This window comes from Poecilia reticulata, chromosome 8, assembly GCF_904066995.2.
Source record: "Poecilia reticulata chromosome 8, P_reticulata-male-v2, whole genome shotgun sequence".
NCBI lineage: Eukaryota > Metazoa > Chordata > Actinopteri > Cyprinodontiformes > Poeciliidae > Poecilia > Poecilia reticulata.
The window spans coordinates 14,850,324-14,872,812 of NC_088837.1; the positions used below are offsets into that span (position 1 = coordinate 14,850,324).

The window sequence follows — 22,489 nt, forward strand, 5'->3', positions numbered from 1 at the left end:
ATCGATGTTGTATTAGTTGCAGGCAGATGTGAAACTGATAACGTTGGTAATGATTGTTTAAAAATAACAACAAATACTGCAGAATATAATTTAGAAATCTTTATTAATAGGGTCTCATGTCCACGTAAAAAATTCATACATCTATATTAGAACTGCACAATGTTGGGTAAACATTTGATAAAGTTGGTGAATGTTTGCCGTTCAGAATGGCTGTTCCAAGGGTAAAAGGTCCTCAGATGAAAAATGCCTCACACAATGTTTTAGTCTGAAATCCCGATAGAATGAAAGAAGATCTGAAAAATAAAATAAGCTAACCATAGATGTTAAAAACCATTGAAAGTACATTTAACTCAATTCCACACTATAATACAGTAGGGAGTTTAAAATGGGTATAATGCAAACAAATGTTTTCTCTTCATTAACTAAATCTCACATATAAAAGAACTCTTTCACTGACAAATCTAATACTTTGTGACTTGGTATAATTAGATTGTTTGAAATATGAGGCCTGTGTGACACAAAGGTTGTGTTCATGAGGGAGGATGAGCTGGCAGGAGGTGAAAGGGAAGGGAGGGGAAATGCAAACAGACAAGATGTCAATACCTGCAAAGTAAGAACAATTTAGCATAAGGAGCCTTTAAAGGATTTACAGAAGAACATATGGGCAAAAAAACACAAATAAACATAAAATTATTTGCCTGTACAATCGTAGAGGAAACATGACAGATTCAGTTCTTTATTAATGGCAAAAGGTTCCTGGCATTAGACCTTTGTGGTAAAAGTATAAATCAATTTCTATATATATTTTGTTATTCATCAAAGCTTCAGGGATGGAGCGGAGTAAACCAAGTGCAGAAGTTGAGATCACTGTCATCTTGAGCAAAATGATGTACAAAGACTGAGTGGGCATGGCCAATGCAGAGCCAACCTATAGGTGAAGTCACACATATGATACTCCCACAGGAACATAAAGTCCTCTCTGTCTTAGCTGTTAATTCAGACCAGGAGATTGTAAGCAGCTGATGGCATGGAGACTTTGAAGGATTTTGGTTTCTTTCTTTTCTCCAGTCCTACCACTGTACTTGGAGTAGGTCTCCTTTTGATCATCTTTTATTTTGTTTCTGTTGATTCTTCCTCCAGAGAAACGGGTAAAGAACCTCCAGGACCGAAGCCTCTGCCTCTGCTTGGCAACCTGCTGCAGCTTGATCTCCAGAGACCCTACAAAACACTGTGTGAGGTGGGCTCTGACTTGAACTGTTCAGCAACATTGAAACCTGTTTGACCTCTGTTTCATTTATTTCTCCTGTTTTCATCCACTCAGCTTTCCAAGAAATATGGGTCTGTGTTTACAGTTTATTTTGGACCAAAAAAAGTGGTTGTCCTAGCCGGGTACAGGACAGTCAGAGAGGCTCTGGTCGGCTATGCAGACGAGTTTGGAGAAAGAGAAATCGCACCAATATTTGCAGATGTAACAAAACATTGTGGTATGTCCAGAAGTAGATTATGAAATGTTTGTTTTTGTATCTTGACAAAATACTGAAGCAAAGTTCAAAATTAACTGAGTTCTGTTTACTGTATAAGGAATCCTGTTTTCAAATGGAGAAACATGGAAAGAGATGCGTCGTTTTGCCATCAACACTCTCAAAGACTTTGGGATGAGGAAGAGAGTTGCAGAGGAGAAAATCTTAGAGGAGTGTGGACACCTCATTCAAGTGTTTGAGAGTTATAAAGGTATAACATGATGCTGTGTTAGCTGAAATGGTTTAATCATTGTTTTGGTACTAATTCATATTCCTTTTGTAAGTTACATTTTAATAGCAGACAAGATAAAACAGTAACTCTCTTGCTCCACAGGGAAACCATTTAACACATCCCATCCAACAAATAATGCAACATCCAACATCATCTCCTCCATCGTGTTCGGAAGCAGATTTGATTACGATGATCCTCAATTCAGAGACTTGGTTAGTCGAGTCACTGAGAATATTAAGATATCTGGCTCGGCAGAAATCCAGGTAAGATTAATGTCTCACTTAAGCAACTTGGTAAATAATATACTGGAAGCCAAAGAGAGACTTTGGTAGATCACGATGATGAACATTATCCAGGCTGTTAAATTATTGTCTGAAGTCCAAACACTGAGTTTACTTATGCCACCCAGTATTTTAAATGTATTAAAAGACCCCAAAGTTTAAAACTAAATTCCATAAATGCCCAATATGGATTCAAATAATTTTTATAATTTGTGATTTTACAATCGCATCCTTGATTGCATTTTGTTTCTTGGGGTTTTATGTGATAGGCCAACACAACGTGGTGCACAAAATGTGATGGAAGGATAAGCACAGATATAGATTTAAAATGTTTTCTCATATAAATGTTACATCTATTTCTATTTATCACTGAATGGTATTCTACCAGGATTGTCCTTTAACTGTCTTTAATCTTAAGTAATTGAACTAGTATTACATTTTTATATTTCAAAATATATTGTGCTTAATTTCAAGCTCTACAATACATTTCCCAGGCTGGTCAGATGGATAAAAAGCCGTCAGGTTATGCTAAAAAACGCTGAAATGACAGTCAGAGATGTGAAGGATTTAATGCAGAAACTGAAGGTGACACTAAACCCTCAGACATGCAGAGGACTGGTGGACTGTTTTCTGATTCGAAAGCAGAAAGAAGAGGCAAGGCAACATAAATCTATTTTTAAAGAATAATGGCAACACCAAACACATTTGTCTCATGTATATTTTCCTTCCAGGACTCTTGTGTCAAAGACACTCAGTTCACTGAGGAGAATCTGATATTTACAGTGGTAAACCTGTTTGCTGCTGGAACCGACACCACAGCTGCATCTCTGAGGTGGGGTTTGCTGCTCATGGCAAAGTATCCACACATTCAGGGTAAGAAAGAGGAGAACATATCTGGGATGGTTTATCTACATCTAGAAAACATGATTTTCAGCATGTTTCTACATTTAAATGTTACAGTGTCAGTTCTAGTAGTGCTATAGTGCCTTGAAAAAACATTCGCAACCGTTATTTATTTTTTTATATTTTATTAAATTCAGGGTAAAAGATACAATGACATCTATAATTTTTTTCTTTCTATTTTCAGCAATAGATTTTTAACAAGTGTTGATATGTTACATTTTGATAATTGTAGTAAAGCTACGACCTGTTTGAAATATTGGCAATGGATGTTTATGTTTTATTTTAATTATGTAAAGCACTTTGAAATGCCTTGCTGTTGAAATGTACTATAAAAAATAAAATTTGATTTAGAGTGCCTTCTCCGGGTCAGGGGGTCGTCCTGCCTCAAGTGGAGGAGTTTAAGTATCTGGGGATCTTGTTCACGAATGAGGGAAGAAGGGAACGGGAGATCGACAGGCGGATTGGGGCAGCGTCTACTGTGAAGCAGGCGCTGTACCGGTCCGTCGTGGTGAAGAGAGAGCTGAGCCAAAAAGCGAAGCTCTCGATTTACCGGTCGATCTACGTTCCCACCCTCATCTATGGTCATGAGCTTTGGGTCATGACCGAAAGAACGAGATCACGGGTACAAGCGGCCGAAATGGGTTTCCTCCGCAGGGTGGCTGGGCTCTCCCTTAGAGATAGGGTGAGAAGCTCGGTCATCCGGGAGGGACTCAGAGTAGAGCCGCTGCTCCTCCACGTCGAGAGGAGCCAGTTGAGGTGGCTCGGGCATCTGGTAAGGATGCCTCCTGGACGCCTCCCTGGTGAGGTGTTCCGGGCACGTCCCACCGGGAGGAGGCCTCGGGGAAGACCCAGGACACGCTGGAGGGATTACGTCTCTCGGCTGGCCTGGGAACGCCTTGGGATTCCCCCGGAGGAGCTGGAAGAAGTGGCTGGGGAGAGGGAAGTCTGGGCCTCCCTTCTGAAGCTGCTGCCCCCGCGACCCGACCCCGGATAAGCGGAAGAAAATGGATGGATGGATGGACGATTAATGTGATAAAACACCAGAAAGTTACATAGTCCTTATTTTAAGATGTATATTGATTATTTGGTTGTTTTGAATTGACATGAGCAGAAATGATCTCTACATGGAAAAACATTGTATCCTTTAAATCCTGGTCGGAGCAAATAATTTCCTAGTTTACCTTTGCAGGGGCCAACATTCAAATTGAGCTTGGCCTTCAGTAAAGTTCACAGAGCTTTAATGGTTGATCTGCAAAGAGGAAAAACAAAGCTTCACATAAACTTTAACGTTAGGTTTTTATTTTGGTTTAACATTTTGACTTAAGACTTAGAGACAAATACAAGGTTTAGAGATTTCCATAAACTCCGGTATTATACAAAGAGAAAACGTTAACCATTAGGTTTGGTTAAACTGTGCGTTTTCCATTGTCATTGAGGTCACTGTGATCCACAGAGGGAGAACTGTTGATCATTTCCTTCTTGTTTACTGCAGACCAGGTTCAGGAGGAGCTGACCAGGGTGGTTGGAAGCTGAGAGGTTCATGTGGAAGACCGTAAAAATCTACCGTACACGGATGCTGTTGTCCACGAGATACAGCGGTTCAGTAACATTGCTCCTTTGTCGGCTCCACACAAAACCAGTCAAGATGTTACCTTTCAGGGATACTTCATTAAAGAGGTGAGCAAGTGGGATATATTTCTGAGCTTCCAACAAACAATATCTTCCAGATTACAGATTAATGATGATCCTGCTCATACTTTTGTCTTCAGGGAACTACTGTGATTCCCCTCCTTGCATCTGTTCTGAATGATGAGAGTGAATGGGAGAGCCCTCACACCTTCAACCCTTCTCACTTTTTGGACAAGGAGGGAAGATTTATCAAGAGAGATGCCTTTCTACCATTTTCTGCAGGTAGAACAACTCTGTCTTTTTTTTTTGTTTTACTCAGATACATCCTATCAGACATAGTTGGATTAAAATATGTTATATTTATGTTCAATGATTTTTTTTTCTTGCAGGTCGCAGGGTGTGTCTTGGAGAGAGTCTAGCAAGGATGGAGATTTTCCTCTTCTTCACTTCACTCCTTCAACGTTTTCGTTTCATGCCTCCACCTGGAGTTTCTGAAGATGATCTGGATCTGACTCCAGCAGTGGGATTCACCATCCCTCCTTCTCCTCATGAGCTCTGTGCCCTCAGTCGGCAGTGAAGAATGAATTAAAATATTAAAGTTTTTCCAGTCATAATAAATAATTTAAAATATCTTAGTTCCTCTGAGGGTATTTTTTATTCCAGATTCAAGGTACCTTTTTAAAATAGTCTTTAATCTGGTATTAAACATATTTTTGATTAAGCCCACCTTTCTATTAAAAAATATTTTATGTTGATCTAATGTGGTATTTTAATTTTAAATTGTGTACTTATTAGTTCTAAGAAGAAAATAGCACCATCTAACTGAAATAAAGGCTTGAAAATCTATCTGTGTGGTTAATCTATAATACTAATACAAAAGACAGCTACTAGTATCCATAGAAAGTCTCAACCGCTGCTGTGTACTCCTGTAAGTGTGCCATCGACATGAACAGTCAAGTTTTTCGTCACAACCATGATGTGTCAACATAACTGACAATTTGCAAAATTTGATGACATTTTGTGAAATAAATGCTTAATTTTGGTATACTGTAAAGATTTGATGGAACTGATGAGCTACAATATGGCCTCCTTCAGAATAACATCATATAAATTGAGGTAGTTTGGCATTTTGTCAACTCTTTCAATGACAGTGTTGACAAATTTCACTGCAGTTCATACATTTTAATGTATTTTACATAAATTGCATTACTTCACATGTATCAAGTTTTTCTTATTACTCACTAGTTTGTCACCACCTTCATTTCTGCGTCAACTCCGTCAGATGGACTTATTGTTTTTTGTTTTAAATAATATTTGTTTTGTTTTTTGAGAAGCATTTGTCTTTAAAACTGAGTAAAAATATCACTAATGTGGTCATTAAAAAATTATTTTATATTTATTTTTGTCAGATGTTGATGATAAAGTTCTGGGTCAGGTACATTAAAAATGTAAGCATGCACCTTAGCATGCTTGCATGCTAAGGTGCATGCAAGCATGCACCTTAAGCAAATCCAAGTTGCTTAATGTCTCACTTAAGCAACTTGGATTTCCAAATAATGATTTGGAAATCCAAATCATTATTTGTCATATTTCAATACATAAGCTTGAGGAATAATATTTTATATATTTTTTTTTTGGGAGGGGGGGGCGGCGTTTAGACCCATTTTGTCCCACTTCTCAAGAATCACCGTTATGTGTCGCAGCCTTTCTGTATTGAAAAATTTCCAACAGACTACTGGTGAGTTGCATTAGCTGTACTCATGAGAGAAGTGCAATCGGTGTGCATATTTAGACAACTGCTGAATTTTCAAACATTTCTTCAATATTATTAAGACCAGTGAAGTGGGCAAATTTAGCTGGATTTTCATCTCGATATATAAATTCGCTATGCTTTTGCAACTTACAAATCAGAGGTCTCATTCTCGCGGCCCGCGGACCAATTGCGGCCCACAGGACGACGTCTCGTGCCCCTCACCGTAATATGAAAGTATTGTATTAGCGCGGCCCACAGGGTGAGCGGACCTCTGAAGGAAGTCCCACCCGCCGTTCCTCGTCATGGCTGACATTCGGTGCTAGGCTAAGCTACACTGACTTCATGCATACTACGCTTGTAACAATAGTGTGGCGGAGGATGGACCAGTCCGGTACCAGTTAACCTTCCCTGCAGTCGCCATTCCGGTACTTTCTCCCATTAAGAAATGCCATTATCAAACGCGGAGAAAGGAGACTGCTACTGGGCTGCTCGTCATCCACCGCGCTGTTGTGACAAGTAGAGGCGGTAATGACGCAGACGTTGCTCGCTGGCTAAAGACAGCGTAAAGTGGAACAAGAGTGACACCAAATGGAATGAAATTAGAGTGCGTTCACACTGCAGCCTAAAGTGACCCAATTTTTTTTTTACATAATGCGACCTGTACCTGATCTTTTCATGACAGATGCGTCGTTTTGCCCTCATCACCCTCAAAGACTTTGGGATGGGGAAGAGAGTTGCAGAGGATAAAATCTTAGAGGAGTGTGGACACCTCACTCAAGTGTTTGAGAGTTATAAAGGTATAACATGATGCTGTGTTAGATGAAATGGTTTAATCATTGTTATGGTACTAATTCATATTCCTTTTGTAAGTTACATTTTAATAGCAGACAAGATAAAACAGTAACTCTCTTTCTCCACAGGGAAACCATTTAACACATCCCGTCCAACAAATAATGCAACATCCAGCATAATCTCCTCCATTGTGTTTGGAAGCAGATTTGAATACGATGATCCTCAATTCAGAGACTTGGTTAGTCGAGCCAATGAGAATATTCGGATATATCTGGCTTGGCAGGAATCCAGGTAAGCTTAATGTCTCACTTAAGCAACTTGGTAAATAGTTTACCAGGTTGCTTAACCCTCTTGTTTGTGAGTCAGCTTGACCTGGGGAGAGTTTAATCATGTCATAGTGCTAAAAACCAAAAAATTCCTCCAAACATGGTCGAATAAAGTTCAACTAAACTTACTGTTTTGTTTCTGTTACCTTTTTTTTTTGTTGACCGTATATTTTAGCATGCGTCTTATAATCCGGTGCACCTTATAGTCCGGAAAATAGGGTAGTTTTAAAATGTTTTTTCATATAAATGTTACATCTATTTCTATTTATCACTGAATGGTAATCTACAAAGATTGTCCGTAGAGGACTGTAGAGGAAACATGACAGATTCAGTTCTTTATTAATGGCAAAAGGTTCCTGGCATTAGACCTTTGTGAAAAATGTATAAATCTATTTATATATATATATATTTTGTTATTCATCAAAGATTCAGGGATGGAGCGGAGTAAACCAAGTCCAGAAGTTGAGATAACTGTCATGTTAATGCAAAAAGGTTAAATAGGTGTGGCCCAAGGAGAACAACAATCCTACAAGAACATAAAGTCCTCTCTGTCTTAGCTGGAAATTCAGACCAGGAGATAGTAAGCAGCTGATGGCATGGAGACTTTGAAGGATTTTGGTTTCTTTCTTTTCTCCAGTCCTACCACTGTACTTGGAGTAGGTCTCCTTTTGATCATCTTTTATTTTGTTTCTGTTGATTCTTCCTCCAGAGAAACGGGTAAAGAACCTCCAGGACCGAAGCCTCTGCCTCTGCTTGGCAACCTGCTGCAGCTTGATCTCCAGAGACCCTACAAAACACTGTGTGAGGTGGGCTCTGACTTGAACTGTTCAGCAACCTTGAAACCTGTTTGACCTCTGTTTCATTTATTTCTCCTGTTTTCATCCACTCAGCTTTCCAAGAAATATGGGTCTGTGTTTACAGTTTATTTTGGACCAAAAAAGGTGGTTGTCCTAGCCGGGTACAGGACAGTCAGAGAGGCTCTGGTCGGCTATGCAGACGAGTTTGGAGAAAGAGAAATCACACCAATATTTGCGGATGTAACACAGCATAGTGGTATGTCCAGAAGTAGATTATTACAAATCTTTCCAAAAGTACTAATAAACAACTCTTAGACATTTTCACTTTTCTCTCATTACAACCACTGACTTCAATATATTATATGGATTTTATGTGACAGATCAACTATAAAATAGTGCAAGAATTGGGAAGTAGAAAAAAACGGTACCACTTTATTTGAAGGGGGGTGAATAAGACTGTCATGACACTGTCATAAACATGACGTAACACCTGTCATGAACATCAATAAGTCTTCATGAATATTTATGACTGTTGTCATAAAGTGTCATTCGGTAAATCATGACACTTTTAATACAAAGTTGACATTATTCAAAATGTCTTTGTTATGACAACTTGTCATTAACCTTGCCAAAAATGTCTTCATTATGACAACTTGTCATTAACCTAGACAAAAATGTCTTCGTTATGACAACTTGTCATTAACCTAGACAAAATTGTCTTCGTTATGACAACTTGTCAATAACCAAGAAATAATGATCTGAAATAAATTTGTTCTAAAAGTATTACTGATTAAACTTTAAAAATTAGCATTATGTAGTAATATTATATTGCTCTGCCATGTTGTTTAGTCTTAATTTTCTTAATTTAATCAATCCTAAAGTTTTACAGCAAGATGTCTACACAGCAAATTCAGAAGTGTCTGATTTCCAGTGCAAGTGTGGAATATTAAAAATACAGTGTTAATTCAACAAAATACAGTGTTAATTCAACAACTTGAGTGTTGGTGAGTGTTAGTTTTCCTAAGGAGTTCCAAAGAGTTAGTCCAGTCCAGTGTTGATTTCTAACCCAACACTCAGTCTGGTGTTGATTTAGATAGCTTATATAGTAGGCTGCTCCATTATTGACTCATTGTTGCTAAAAACATTACCAGACTGACTGATTTTAGTGACAAAGTGGGTGTAAAATATTGAATAAAATGTTGTGCCACATGACTGGCTTTATTTTCACTCTTATATTTGACTTTATGACACACAAAACTACAAATTAATTGGGTGCATTCTGGGTAAAGCTTGTCACCAACGTTATCATCAGTCACTTGGCAACAAATGGCAAACTAGCTAGAGCTACGGAACGTTAACATGTTTTGAATTTGTGTTGTTTCATCATTAGTGACCACTAGACTCTTGTTTCTGTTCTTCTCTTGGTTTGTTGTACTTCATGTCAGATGGACTTCAAAATGACATAGTCGCTCTCTGTGGTGGTGAAACTTGTTAGCTCCGCTTTTGCGGGCATGTCTATGTTGTAAAGTTAAATTATCATGTTTGCCTGAGGAGCAGAGGCAGCAGTATGGCGTCTTGTCTGGAGCTTGTTGTAACAAGGTAAGTTCCATGTTTTGTTTTATTCCAATGTACAAAGTAGAGATGTGCTGATCAGGTTTTTTTCCTGCCGATGCCGATGCTGATACCGATACCGATCACCCATGAGGGCCGATCACCGATACCGATCACTTAATTATTATTATTATTGTTTATCATAAACACTACCGGTTACATTATGTGGAAAAAGGAACCATGAATTCACCTTAATTTAGACAAAAACTTGTTTTTAATAACTTTTTCCAAGAAGAAAACTAAACAAAACAGGCATTCTGCAAATTGTACTGCTATCGGTAATACTATCTTTAACAGACTGATAACATATGAAGGCTCTGAAGAGGCTAAATAATGCAAAGAGCCAAAATAAAACCTCTCAACATTGCCAAAAAAATTCAAGTATAAAACTTAACATTCAAAGGCAAATACAGGTTCCATTACAATAAACAATCCAGAGTTACTGAATGAAAACTTCCTGATAGCATGGTGGCTAGCTGATTACTGCTAGTTCCGGGTGAGTGTTTGTAGCTGTGTGCTGCTTTACCTGCTGTCTGATCCTCCATATGTCTTTTTTACTGCAGTGAGCCTCGATATAGCCAAACTCCTCAAGTATGGCATTGTTTTTATGCCATATTAGATTCGTCGTGTTGATGCAATTTGACCTGCTTCACCCTACGTGCTTAAATTTTCCGCCGCAACAGGCAAAGTTCCCCAGTCACTCAGTGCATTATAGTTCCACATCGCTTAGGATTTGTTGCTGCGCGTTTGCTCAGTGTGAAGGAAAGAGGAGACCAGCTGCACAGGCAGGCTGCAAAATGAGATGCAGGTGATCGGTTTGGGTGATCGGCAACAAGTGACCGTGATCAGCGATCACCGATCATACACTTTTTCATGGCAATCGGCCGATTATGATCGGTGGCCGATCGATCGGCACACCTCTAGTTATAAGTAGTCCAGTATGTTTAACTTCATTTGAGGTAAAACTTAATATCAATGACTGTTAGCATAGCGTTTGACACTGTGATACTAAATTACATCTTCATAACTGTTGCTACTTGTTTCAATTTACTTGAGGTAAAAGTTAATATTAATGACACTGTAATGACACTTAATGACTTTGTCATAACTGTTGTTACTTGTTTCACTTGCGGTAAAAGTTATTAATGACACTGTAATGACACTTAATGACATCTTCATAACTGTTGTTACTTGTTTCACTTTACTTGAGGTAAGAACTAATATTAATGACACTTACTGACATCTTCATAATTGTTGCTACTTGTTTCACTTTACTTGAGGTAAAAGGTAATATTAATGACACTGTAATGACACTTAATGACTTCTTCATAACTGTTGTTACTTGTTTAACTTTACTTGAGGTAAAAGTTAATATTAATGACACCGTAATGACACTTAATTACTTCGTCATGACTGTTACTTGTTTCACTTTACTTGACATAAGAGCTAATAGTAATGACACTTAATGACATCTTCATAATTGTTGCTACTTGTTTCACTTTACTTGAGGTAAAAGTTAATATTAATGACACTTAATGACTTCGTCATAACTCGCTACTTGTTTCAGTTTACTTGCACTAAAAGTTAATATTAATGACACTGTAATGACACTTAATGACATCTTCATAACTGTTGTTATTTGTTTCACTTTACTTGAGGTAAGAGCTAATATTAATGACACTTAATGACATCTTCATAATTGTTGCTACTTGTTTCACTTTACTTGAGGTAAAAGTTAATATTAATGACACTGTAATGACACTTAATGACTTTGTCATAACTGTTACTTGTTTCACTTTGCTTGACGTAAGAGCTAATATTAATGACACTTAATGACATCTTCATAATTGTTGCTACTTATTTCACTCTACTTGAGGTAAATGTTAATATTAATGGCACTGTAATGACACTTAATGACTTCATCATAACTGTTGTTACTTGTGTCACTTTACTTGCGGTAAAAGTTATTAATGACACTTAATTACATCTTCATAACTGTTGTTACTTGTTTCACTTTACTTGAGGTAAAAGTTAATATTAGTTTTTGATGGGTATTTTTCTCGAACCTTCATTAAAAGAACCAAAGACAACGTATATGAATTTTATGACCAAGCTTTTGCAAAAGGAGAAGACTCAGCAAACTGCTCCTCCAAGCCGTTCACTGAGCGTTCTGAAGTCATTTGGTTACAGCTTGTCTTTTATTAAAGCAGAAACAGGGAGGATAGCTAAAGAAGACAACAGAGATAATTTATGACTGCACACAGGCAGTTTCTAAAATAGGGAGTATTCCGGTTGATAAGAAGGCACCTGTGGAAACGTAATTTGAGGTCTGAGAAACACACAGTTAACTGTTTCACATGAAGACACAGGCAGATGGGGCCTCCAGATCACATAGAAGAAAGAGAACACTTTAAACTGAATATTAGACTGAATATGAACCACAGTAATAACAAAATGATAATACCAAACAATCTCTAACAGTTTTCCCCAAACTTTTGCTGAAAGTGAAATAAGATCTTCGTTCAAATTAAATCAATCAATCTAATTTTATTTGCATAGCACATTTCAGCAGCAAGGCATTTCAAAGTGCTTTACATCAATAAACACAAAATTACAGAGTTATGCAACATTGAATAAACAATAAAAAAAACCATTAAGTTTCTCGCCAAGTCAAACTTCTACCCTTCGAATTGGCAGGAAAAAAAAAAAACTCCAGTGGGGGGACTCCAACCCGCTCCCCTTTTAAATAATAAATATATGATTTACCACTGTAACCCTGAAGTCCGTTTCACATTCTTTTATTACTGCACCACATGCATCTCACAATGACATTTTATGAATAATCTATGTATCTTGTGACTATCTGATTCAATTCATGAAACAAACATAAAATTATTTGCTAGTACAACTGTAGAGGAAACATGACAGATTCAGTTCTGTCAGATTCAGGGGCACACAGCTGACTTTGTGGTCGGCCAATGTCCGCCCATGCCACCGGGCATGGAAATGGGGTTAAAACATAAACCTGAGAGGTTTTTGTCCCCCTTCATTCATCGCGCGATGACACTGCGTCCCACCTAGGGGGCATGCCCCACACTTTGGGAACCACTGCCTGAACCACTGCCTTAAGTGATGCACATAGGTTAAGTAGGTGTGGCCAATGCAGAGCCAACATATAGTTGAAGCAACACTCCCACAGGAACATAAAGTCCTCTCTGTCTGAGCTGTAAATTCAGACCAGGAGATTGTAAGCAGCTGATGGCATGGAGACTTTGAAGGATTTTGGTTTCTTTTTCTCCAGTCCTACCACTGTACTTGGAGTAGGTCTCCTTTTGATTGTCCTTTATTTGGTGACTGTTGGTTCTTCCTCCAGAAAAACGGGTAAAGAACCTCCAGGACCGAAGCCTCTGCCTCTGCTTGGCAACCTGCTGCAGCTTGATCTCCAGAGACCCTACAAAACACTGTGTGAGGTGGGCTCTGACTAAAGCTACTATGTAATATTTCTGCAACATGTATAAGCCTGTTTGATCTCTGTTTCATTTTCTTCTCCTGTTTTCATCCACTCAGCTTTCCAAGAAACATGGGTCTGTGTTTACTATTTATCTTGGGCCAAAAAGAGTGGTTGTTCTCGCCGGGTACAGGGCAGTCAGAGAGGCTCTGGTCAGCTATGCAGACGAGTTTGGAGAAAGAGAAATCGCACCTATATTTGATGATATATACAAAGGACATGGTAAGATAAGAAATTAACATATAACAAGCTTTGTAACAGTATGGACAGTACTGAAACTTCTTCTCACAGTACAACCACTTCATGGAATTTCATTGTAATTTTATGTGAGACTAAAGAAAACAGTGCATAATTTGGAAACAGATGAATAATTCTGTTTTTTCAACAAATAAAAATCTGCTAATGTTGTCATCCATTTTTAATCAGGGTTTTTCGGGATGCAGTTACCAGTGTTAAACATCTAGAAACTGAACAGAAATTTCTGCAAAATAGCTGAAGCTCAGTCAGACTCTGTCAGTAAACATCAATTTTGAAGCTGTGCTAAAGATTCTCAATGGAAGTCAGTGACTTTCTTTTCACAGTGACTTTTTTTAGTGACCCTCCTGCATGTCTCCGTAAACTGATTTTCTCAAATGAGTTGTCAATCTTTGCACCTCCTCCGGTGTTTAAATTACATTTATTTAAGGTGGGTGGCCATATTTTGTAGCAGATCTTCCAAACTCCACACATTTTTTTAGACAATTCAACAGTTATCTGTGAGATATTTGTAGTTTGGGATACAAATATCCTAAGCTACAAATCTTCATCACAACTTTATGTCTGTAATGTGTTCTTTTGTATTTGTGATGCTGTTTGTCCGCTAATGTTCTCTAACCAACCTCTGAGGCTGTATTTAAACTGAAAAAATTTAGAATAAAAAAAATACACACCATTAGACAGCTTCTTCTAATCTTAATAATTACATAACTTCTGAAAGACATTGGCTGCAGTTGATTTCATTACAGTGTGTCACTGTAAAAAGACCTCAATCAAAGCCAAAGTAGATAAATAGTCTGAAATTTGTTTCTGTAACTTTACAACACATTGAAAAGTCTAAGAGGTATGAATACTTTTCCAAAGCACAGTACTCATAAAGGTTGTTTTATAATTTTCTTAACAATCATTGTACTTGCAAATGCATGATTTACAATCACAAATTGATTTTTATTTCTGTGTACTGTATAAGGAATCCTGTTTTCAAATGGAGAAACATGGAAAGAGATGCGTCGTTTTGCCATCGACACCCTCAGAGACTTTGGGATGGGGAAGAGAGTTGCAGAGGAGAAAATCTTAGAGGAGTGTGGACACCTCATTCAAGTGTTTGAGAGTTATAAAGGTATAACATGATGCTGTGTTTATCTAAGAAATAGACACATAAAATTCTTCACTCATATGGTTTAATCATTGTTGTGGTGTACTGATTCATATTCCTTTTGTAAGTTACATTTTAATAGCAGACAAGATAAAACAGTAACTCTCTTGCTCCACAGGGAAACCATTTAACACATCCCGTCCAACAAATAATGCAACATCCAACATCATCTCCTCCATTGTGTTTGGAAGCAGATTTGAATACGATGATCCTCGATTCAGAAACCTGGTTAGTCGGGTCAATGAGAATACGAGTCTGTTTGGCACTGCAGGAATTCAGGTGAGCTTAATGTTTCACTTAAGCAACTTTGTAAATGATACACTAGGAGTCAAAGAGAGACTTTAGCAGAGTTTATTGATGAATGTTATTTGCATGAAAGCCAGAGATTTAAATTATTGTCTGAAGTCCAAACACTGAGCTTACAGATGCAAATATTTTACATGCATAAAAATACCCCAAAGTTTAAAACTAAATTCCCATAAAAGACAAATTTTGGATTTTGTGATTTTACAATCACATCCTTGATTTTGTTTTGTTTCTTGGGGTTTTATGTGAAAGACCAACACAATATGGTGCACAAAATGTGAGGTGTAAGAATGAGCAGATATATAGTTTTAAAATGTTTTCACATGTACAAATTTTACATTTTTTCTATTTATCTCTAATAAGTCTTCTTCAAGGATCGTCCTTTATTTAGCTCCATCCATCTGTAAATTAACTACCTGTCCTTGCTGTGTATCACTGCAGGGTCTTGCTGCCAATAAGAAGTTGTTATTGTTGCTGATGTGCTGCACAGTGGCGCAGTTGGTAGAGCTGTTGCCTTGCAACAAGAAGGTTCTGGGTTCAATTCCCGGCCCCAGTCTTTCTGCATGGAGTTTGCATGTTCTCCCTGTGCATGCGTGGGTTTTCTCCGGGTACTCCGGTTTCCTCCCACAGTCCAAAAACATGACTGTCAGGTTAATTGGCTTCTCCAAATTGCCCCTTGGTGTGAGTGTGTGTGCATGGTTGTTTGTCCTGTGTGTCTCTGTGCTGCCCCGCGACAGACTGGCGACCTTTCCAGGATGAACCCGCCTCTTGCCCGGAACGTTAGCTGGAGATAGGCACCAGCAACCCTCCTGACCCCACTGAGGGACAAGGGTGTAAGAAGATGGATGGATGGATATTGTTGCTGATATTAATGTTCCACCACATTTAGCATATAGACCTCTTAAAGCTGCTTTCCAACAAGACTTTGCTCAAGTTCATTTTGACTCTTTTAAATTAACTTAATTAATATTGATTTTTAAAAAAATGTGTTTTTCTTAATTTAAAGCTCTACAATACGTTTCCTCGGCTGGTCAGATGGATAAAAAACCGTCAGGTGATTTTAAAAAACGCTGAAATGACAATCAGAGATGTGAAGGATTTAATGCAGAAACTGAAGGTGACACTAAACCCTCAGACATGCAGAGGACTGGTGGACTGTTTTCTGATTCGAAAGCAGAAAGAAGAGGCAAGGCAACATAAATCTATTTTTAAAGAATAATGGCAACACCAAACACATTTGTCTCATGTATATTTTCCTTCCAGGACTCTTGTGTCAAAGACACTCAGTTCACTGAGGAGAACCTGTTATATACAGTGGTAAACCTGTTTGCTGCTGGAACCGACACCACAGCTGCATCTCTGAGGTGGGGTTTGCTGCTCATGGCAAAGTTTCCACACATTCAGGGTAAGAAAGAGGACAACATATCTGGGATGGTTTATCTACATCTAGAAAACATGATTTTCAGCATGTTTCTACGTTTAAATGTTACAGTGTCAGTTCTAGTAGTGCTATAGTGCCTTGCCAAAACATTCACAACCCTTATTTTTTATTTTTATATTTTATTAAATTCAGGGTAAAAAGATACAATGACATCTTTAATTTTTTTCTTTCTATTTTCAGCAATAGATTTTTAACAAGTGTTGATATGTTACATTTTGAAGGCAGGACAGTTGTATTAAAGCTACGACCTGTTTCAGATATTGGCAATGGATGTTTATAACGATTAATGTGATAAAACTCCACAAAGTGACATAGTCCTTATTTTAAGATGTATATTGATTATTTGGATGTTTTGAATCGACATGAGCAGAAATGATCTCTACATGAAAAACATTGTATCCTTTAAATCCTGGTCGGAGCAAATAATTTCCTAGTTTACCTTTGCAGGGGCCAACATTCAAATTGAGCTTGGCCTTCAGTAAAGTTCACAGAGCTTTAATGATTGATCTGCTAAGAGGAAAAACAAAGCTTCACATAAACTTTAACGTTAGGTTCTTATTTTGGTTTAACATTTTGACTTAAGACTTAAAGACAAATACAAGGTTTAGAGATTTCCATCAACTCTGGTATTATACAAAGAGAAACTGTTAACCATTAGGTTTGGTTAAACTGTGCATTTTGCATTGTCATTGAGGTGACTGTGATCCACATAGGGAGAACTGTTGATCATTTCCTTCTTGTTTACTGCAGACCAGGTTCAGGAGGAGCTGACCAGGGTGGTTGGAAGCCGAGAGGTTCATGTGGAAGACCGTAAAAATCTGCCGTACACGGATGCTGTCATCCACGAGATACAGCGGTTCAGTAACATTACTCCTTTGTCGGCCCCACACAAAACCAGTCAAGATGTTACCTTTCAGGGATACTTCATTAAAGAGGTGAGCAAGTGGGAAATATTTCTAGGATTCCAACAAACAATATCTTCCAGATTACAGATTAATGATGATCCTGCTCATACTTTTGTCTTCAGGGAACTACTGTGATTCCCCTCCTTGCATCTGTTCTGAATGATGAGAGTGAATGGGAGAGCCCTCACACCTTCAACCCTTCTCACTTTTTGGACAAGGAGGGAAGATTTATCAAGAGAGATGCCTTTCTACCATTTTCTGCAGGTAGAACAACTCTGTCTTTTTTTTGTTTTAATCAGATACATTCTATCAGACATTGCTGGATTAAAATATGTTACAGTGGGGAGAACAAGTATTTGATACACTGTTGATTTTTCAGGTTTTCCCACTTGCAAAGCTTGTAGAAGACTGTAATTTTTATCATAGGTACTCTTCAACTGTGAGTGATGGAATCTAAAACAAAAATCCATAAAAATACAATGTATGATTTTTAAATAATTAATTTCCATTTCATTGTGTGAAATAAGTATTTGATCATCTATCAACCAGTAAGAATTTTGGCTCTCACAGACATGTTAGTTTTTCTTTAAGAAGCCCTCCTGTTCTCCACTCGTTACCTGTATTAACTGCACCTGTTTGAACTCGTTACCTGTATAAAAGACACCTGTCCACACACTCAATCAATCAGACTCCAGCATCTCCACAATGCCCAAGACCAGAGAGCTGTGTAAGGACATCAGGGATAAAATTGTAGACCTGCACAAGGCTGGGATGGGCAACAGTACAATAGGCAAGCAGCTTGGTGAGAAGGCAACAACAGTTGGTGCAATTATTAGAAAATGGAAGAAATACAAAATAACGGAAAATCTCCCTCGGTCTGGGGCACCATGCAAGATCTCACCTCATGGAGCATCATTAATCTTGAGGAAAGTGAGGAATGAGCCCAGAACTACATGGCACGACCTGGTCAATGACCTGAATAGAGATGGGACCACAGTCTCAAAGAAAACAATCGGTAACACTCTACGCCGTCAAGGATTAAAATCCTGCAGTGCACGCAAGGTGCACTGCAGGAGGTGCCCTTCCTCAAGCCAACACATGTCAAAGCCCGTCTGATGTTTGCAAATGACCATCTGAATGATCCAGAGGAGGAATGGGAGAAGGTCATGTGGTCTGATGAGGCAAAAATAGAACTTTTTAGTTTAAACTCCACTCGTCATGTTTGGAGGAAGAAGAATGATGAGTACAACCCCAAGAACACCATCCCAACCGTGAAGCATGGCAGTGGAAACATTATTCTTTGGGGATGCTTTTCTGCAAAGGGGACAGGACGACTGCACCATATTGTGGGAAGGATGGATGGGACCATGTATTGTGAGATTTTGGCCAACAACCTCCTTCCCTCAGTAAGAGCACTGAAGATGGGTCGTGGCTGGGTCTTCCTGCATGATAACGACCCAAAACACACAGCCAGGGCAACTAAAGAGTTGCTCCGTAGGAAACATCTTAAGGTCCTGGAGTGGCCTGGCCAGTCTCCAGACCTGAATCCAATAGAAAATCTTTGGAGGGAGCTTAAAGTCCATGTGGCCCAGCGACAGCCCCGAAACCTGAAGGCTCTGGAGATCTGTATGGAGGAGTGGGCCAAAATCCCTGCTGCAGTGTGTGCAAACCTGGTCAAGAACTACAGGAAACGTCTGATCTCTGTAATTGCAAACAAAAGTTTCTGTACCAAATATAAAGTTTCTTTTTTCTGGTGTATCAAATACTTATTTCACACAATAAAATGGAAATTAATTATTTAAAAATCATACATTGTATTTTTATGAATTTTTGTTTTAGATTCCATCACTCACAGTTGAAGAGTACCTATGATAAAAATTACAGTCTTCTACAAGCTTTGCAAGTGGGAAAACCTGAAAAATCAACAGTGTATCAAATACTTGTTCTGCCCACTGTAAATTTACGTTAATTTTTTTTTTCTTGAAGGTCGCAGGGTGTGTCTTGGAGAGAGTCTGGCAAGGATGGAGATTTTCCTCTTCTTCACTTCACTCCTTCAACATTTTCGTTTCATGCCTCCGCCTGGAGTTTCTGAAGATGATCTGGATCTGTCTCCAGCAGTGGGATTCATCTTCTCTCCTTCTCCTCATGAGCTCTGTGCTCTCAGTCGGCAGTGAAGAATGAAGGAAAATATTGACGTTTTTCCAGTCATAATAAATAATTTAAAATATCTTAGTTCCCCTGAAGCTATTTTTTTCTGATTCAATGTACCTTTTTAAAATAGTCTTTAATCTGGTATTAAACATATTTTTGATTAAGCCCACCTGTCTATTACAAATGTTTTATGTTGATTTAATATGGTATTTTAATTTTAAATTATGTACTTATTAGTTCTAAGCAGAAAAATTCTCACAGAAGTAAAGGCTTGAAAATCTATCTGTGTGGTTAATCTATAATACTAATACAAATGACAGCTACTAGTATTCATTGAAAGCCACAACTGCTGCTGTCCTGTAAGTGTGTCATCGACACTAACAGTCATTTACATTCATAAATTACAGCTGACTTAAGTTTTTTATTACATGTAATTTTTGTTCACATTCTGCATTAAAACTTGAGCCATTTCTGTTGTGCTTTCATTGGATAAAACCTCAAGAGATGTGAACATGTTTATTTCTCTAAGTTTAAGATGGAAGAGTTTGTTTAATTTGGAAGCCTAGATGACGCTGTTGCCCAAAGTATTTGCTAGCAAAAGCCTTAGCAAGGATCTTAGCATCTACATTTATTAAAGAAAGAGGTCTGTATGAGCTACAAAGATTTGGATCTTTATCCTTTTTTAAGAGGAGACAAATAGAGGCTTGTGTTAAAGTATGGGGGAGACTGCCCTTTTGTAATGGCTCCTTGTATACCACATCAAGTATTGGGGATAGCTTGTCCTGAAATTTTTTTAAAAAATTCAACAGGGAATCCATCCGGACCAGGAGCTTTGTTACTTTGCATGCTTTAACCAGGGAGCAACAATCTCCTCCCTGGTTAAAGGCAAGTCAAGTTCCTTAGCAACATTTGAATTTATCACAGGGAACTTGAGACTGTCAAGAAACTGATTCATTTCAGTAGGATTAGCTGGAAATTCAGATTTAAATAACAAAGAATAAAATGACTGAAAAACCGAATTGATAGTAGTGGGATCCTGATGCAAAGTGCCTGATGAGTCCATTATCTGTGGGATCATATGCAAAGCTGCCCGACGACGAAGCTGGTGAGCGAGAAGTCGGCTAGCCTTATCACCATGTTCATAGTAAGTGGAACGTGATCGTAAGAGAAGTCGTTGGTGGTAAGAAGATCAAATTCAGTCTGTAAATCAACCCGTTGTTTAAGTAAACTTGGTGAGGGGGAAATAGCAATTTATTGATCCAGATTAGTAATATCAACGCAAAGTTCTAGCAATTTCGCTTTACGCATCTTATTCAAATGGGCGGAATATGAGATAATTTGTCCTCGTAAGAACGCTTTTAGTGATTCCCAAAGTAAAGAATATGAAATTGGATTACTCTCATTTTGATTTAGTACAATAAAATCACCAATTTGAGCTGCAATGAATGTGTTGAACCTTTCATCTGAAAGAAGCAAAGGGTTGAGTCTCCACGGCGTGGCATACCGATGTTGAAAAGCAAACTTAATATCTAATGAAAGAGGGGCATGATCAGAAATGACAATAGGGTGATAATTAACAGATAGAACATTTGGAATTAGTTTAGAGTCGAGAAAAAAAATCAATACGAGAAAAAGACCAATGCAAGTGGGAAAAGAAAGAAAATTTCTTGGATTGTAAAATCTCCAAGGATCAACGCATCCATTTTTTGACATGAAATCTGAGAGTGATCTAGACATTAATGAAGGGACCAATCTGCGTGGGTCAGACCGATCTAAATTGGGATCAATGACACAATTCATATCATCTAAAGAAGGAAGATATTCAAATAGCTTATTCATAAAGTTTGGGTCATCAAAATTGGGGGCATATATATTCACTAGCAGAATTGGGACATGAAATAAGGTACCAATAAGAATTAAATATCTGCCATTTTTATCTGATATAATTTTAGAAGCTGAAAACTGAATTGATTTACCAACTAAAATAGCAACCCCCCTTGCTTTAGAATTGAAATTTGAATGAAATACATCAGAAACCCCAGGACATTTTAGCCTGACCTGATCTTTGGTGCGCATATGGGTTTCCTGTAAAAACACTAGGTCAGCTTTAACAAACGTTTCAAATGGGCAAAAATCCTTGATCTCTTAAGTGGGCTTTCCATACCTTTGATGTTCCAGCTCAAAAATCTCACAGAAGACTCCGTTTGTGGGTTGTTCACATTATTATCATTAGTAGACATGTTTTAAGTCTATTGCAAAAGAAGGGACAAAAAAACTGAATATAGTGCGCCGTCCCCCACCACCACAAAAAAAAGGGGAGCAAAAAGGAGCAAAAGAGAAAAGAAAGGAAAAAATAAATAAATAAATAACGACAAGTAAAAAACAACCCTAACAAAATAAACAAAAGGCGCAATATGTCCACACAGTCCGAATGATAGTGCATACGAACGACTATAGGACGAGGTCGCTCTCCAGGTTTCGGCTTCGGTTGGAGAGTACGATGGGAACGGTCCACCAAGGGCTCCTTCTCCAACTGAAAAGCCTCCTTAAGCAAAGTGGAAATGGCTGTAGATGCAGTGGAAAAATTCTCTGAAATGCCTATAAGCCGCAAATTGTTGCGACGAGATCTGGCCTCCAGGTCATCACATTTATTGTCTAATCTTTTCAAATCCGTGGACAGCTGCTCCACCTTAGCATGTAGGGTAGTGATATCGTCGGTGCATGTACAGCATGATGTCTCCAGCTCGCCCACGGTGCGGAAAGAGGCCGTAGGAAGTTCTGTTTGCAGTCTGTTATAGACAAAGCAAATATTTGGAGGGAGGTGCCCTGGTCAGATGATATGTACAAAATCCTGTTTTGCTGAAAACACATTTATTACTTTAACTAGTACTCCCAAATTAACATTGCCAACTTATCTTAGTTG

At 38.2% G+C, this 22,489-nt stretch overlaps 2 protein-coding genes across 6 annotated transcripts; both read left to right on the top strand.

The window, feature by feature from the left end:
- Positions 1–42: 42 nt before the first annotated feature.
- LOC103461546 (cytochrome P450 2K4-like) lies at positions 43–5,156 on the top strand. The gene is made up of 9 exons (XM_081610043.1): positions 43–1,237; positions 1,322–1,484; positions 1,582–1,731; positions 1,855–2,015; positions 2,508–2,687; positions 2,765–2,906; positions 4,429–4,613; positions 4,706–4,847; positions 4,955–5,156. The coding sequence occupies exons 1-7, from the start codon at positions 1,028–1,030 to the stop codon at positions 4,467–4,469; spliced, it is 1,047 nt and encodes a 348-aa protein (XP_081466169.1). The 5' UTR covers positions 43–1,027; the 3' UTR covers positions 4,470–4,613; positions 4,706–4,847; positions 4,955–5,156.
- A 2,834-nt stretch (positions 5,157–7,990) lies between these two features.
- Positions 7,991–20,374, top strand: LOC145552554 (cytochrome P450 2K4-like). 5 transcript variants are annotated; one of them, XM_081610038.1, is made up of 10 exons: positions 8,117–8,242; positions 13,218–13,314; positions 13,412–13,574; positions 14,578–14,727; positions 14,882–15,042; positions 16,076–16,255; positions 16,333–16,474; positions 17,261–17,445; positions 17,538–17,679; positions 19,402–20,012. In XM_081610038.1, exons 4-10 carry the CDS (start codon positions 14,613–14,615, stop codon positions 19,587–19,589), a joined length of 1,113 nt encoding a protein of 370 aa, XP_081466164.1. In that variant the 5' UTR covers positions 8,117–8,242; positions 13,218–13,314; positions 13,412–13,574; positions 14,578–14,612; the 3' UTR covers positions 19,590–20,012. The 5 variants fall into 5 exon arrangements, with proteins under 5 accessions (XP_081466165.1, XP_081466166.1, XP_081466164.1 ...); XM_081610037.1 differs by lacking the exon at positions 8,117–8,242 and adding an exon at positions 8,967–9,832; XM_081610039.1 differs by lacking the exons at positions 13,218–13,314; positions 13,412–13,574 and adding an exon at positions 8,327–8,489 and having other exon boundaries at positions 7,991–8,242; positions 19,402–20,374.
- The last annotated feature ends 2,115 nt before the right edge of the window (positions 20,375–22,489 follow it).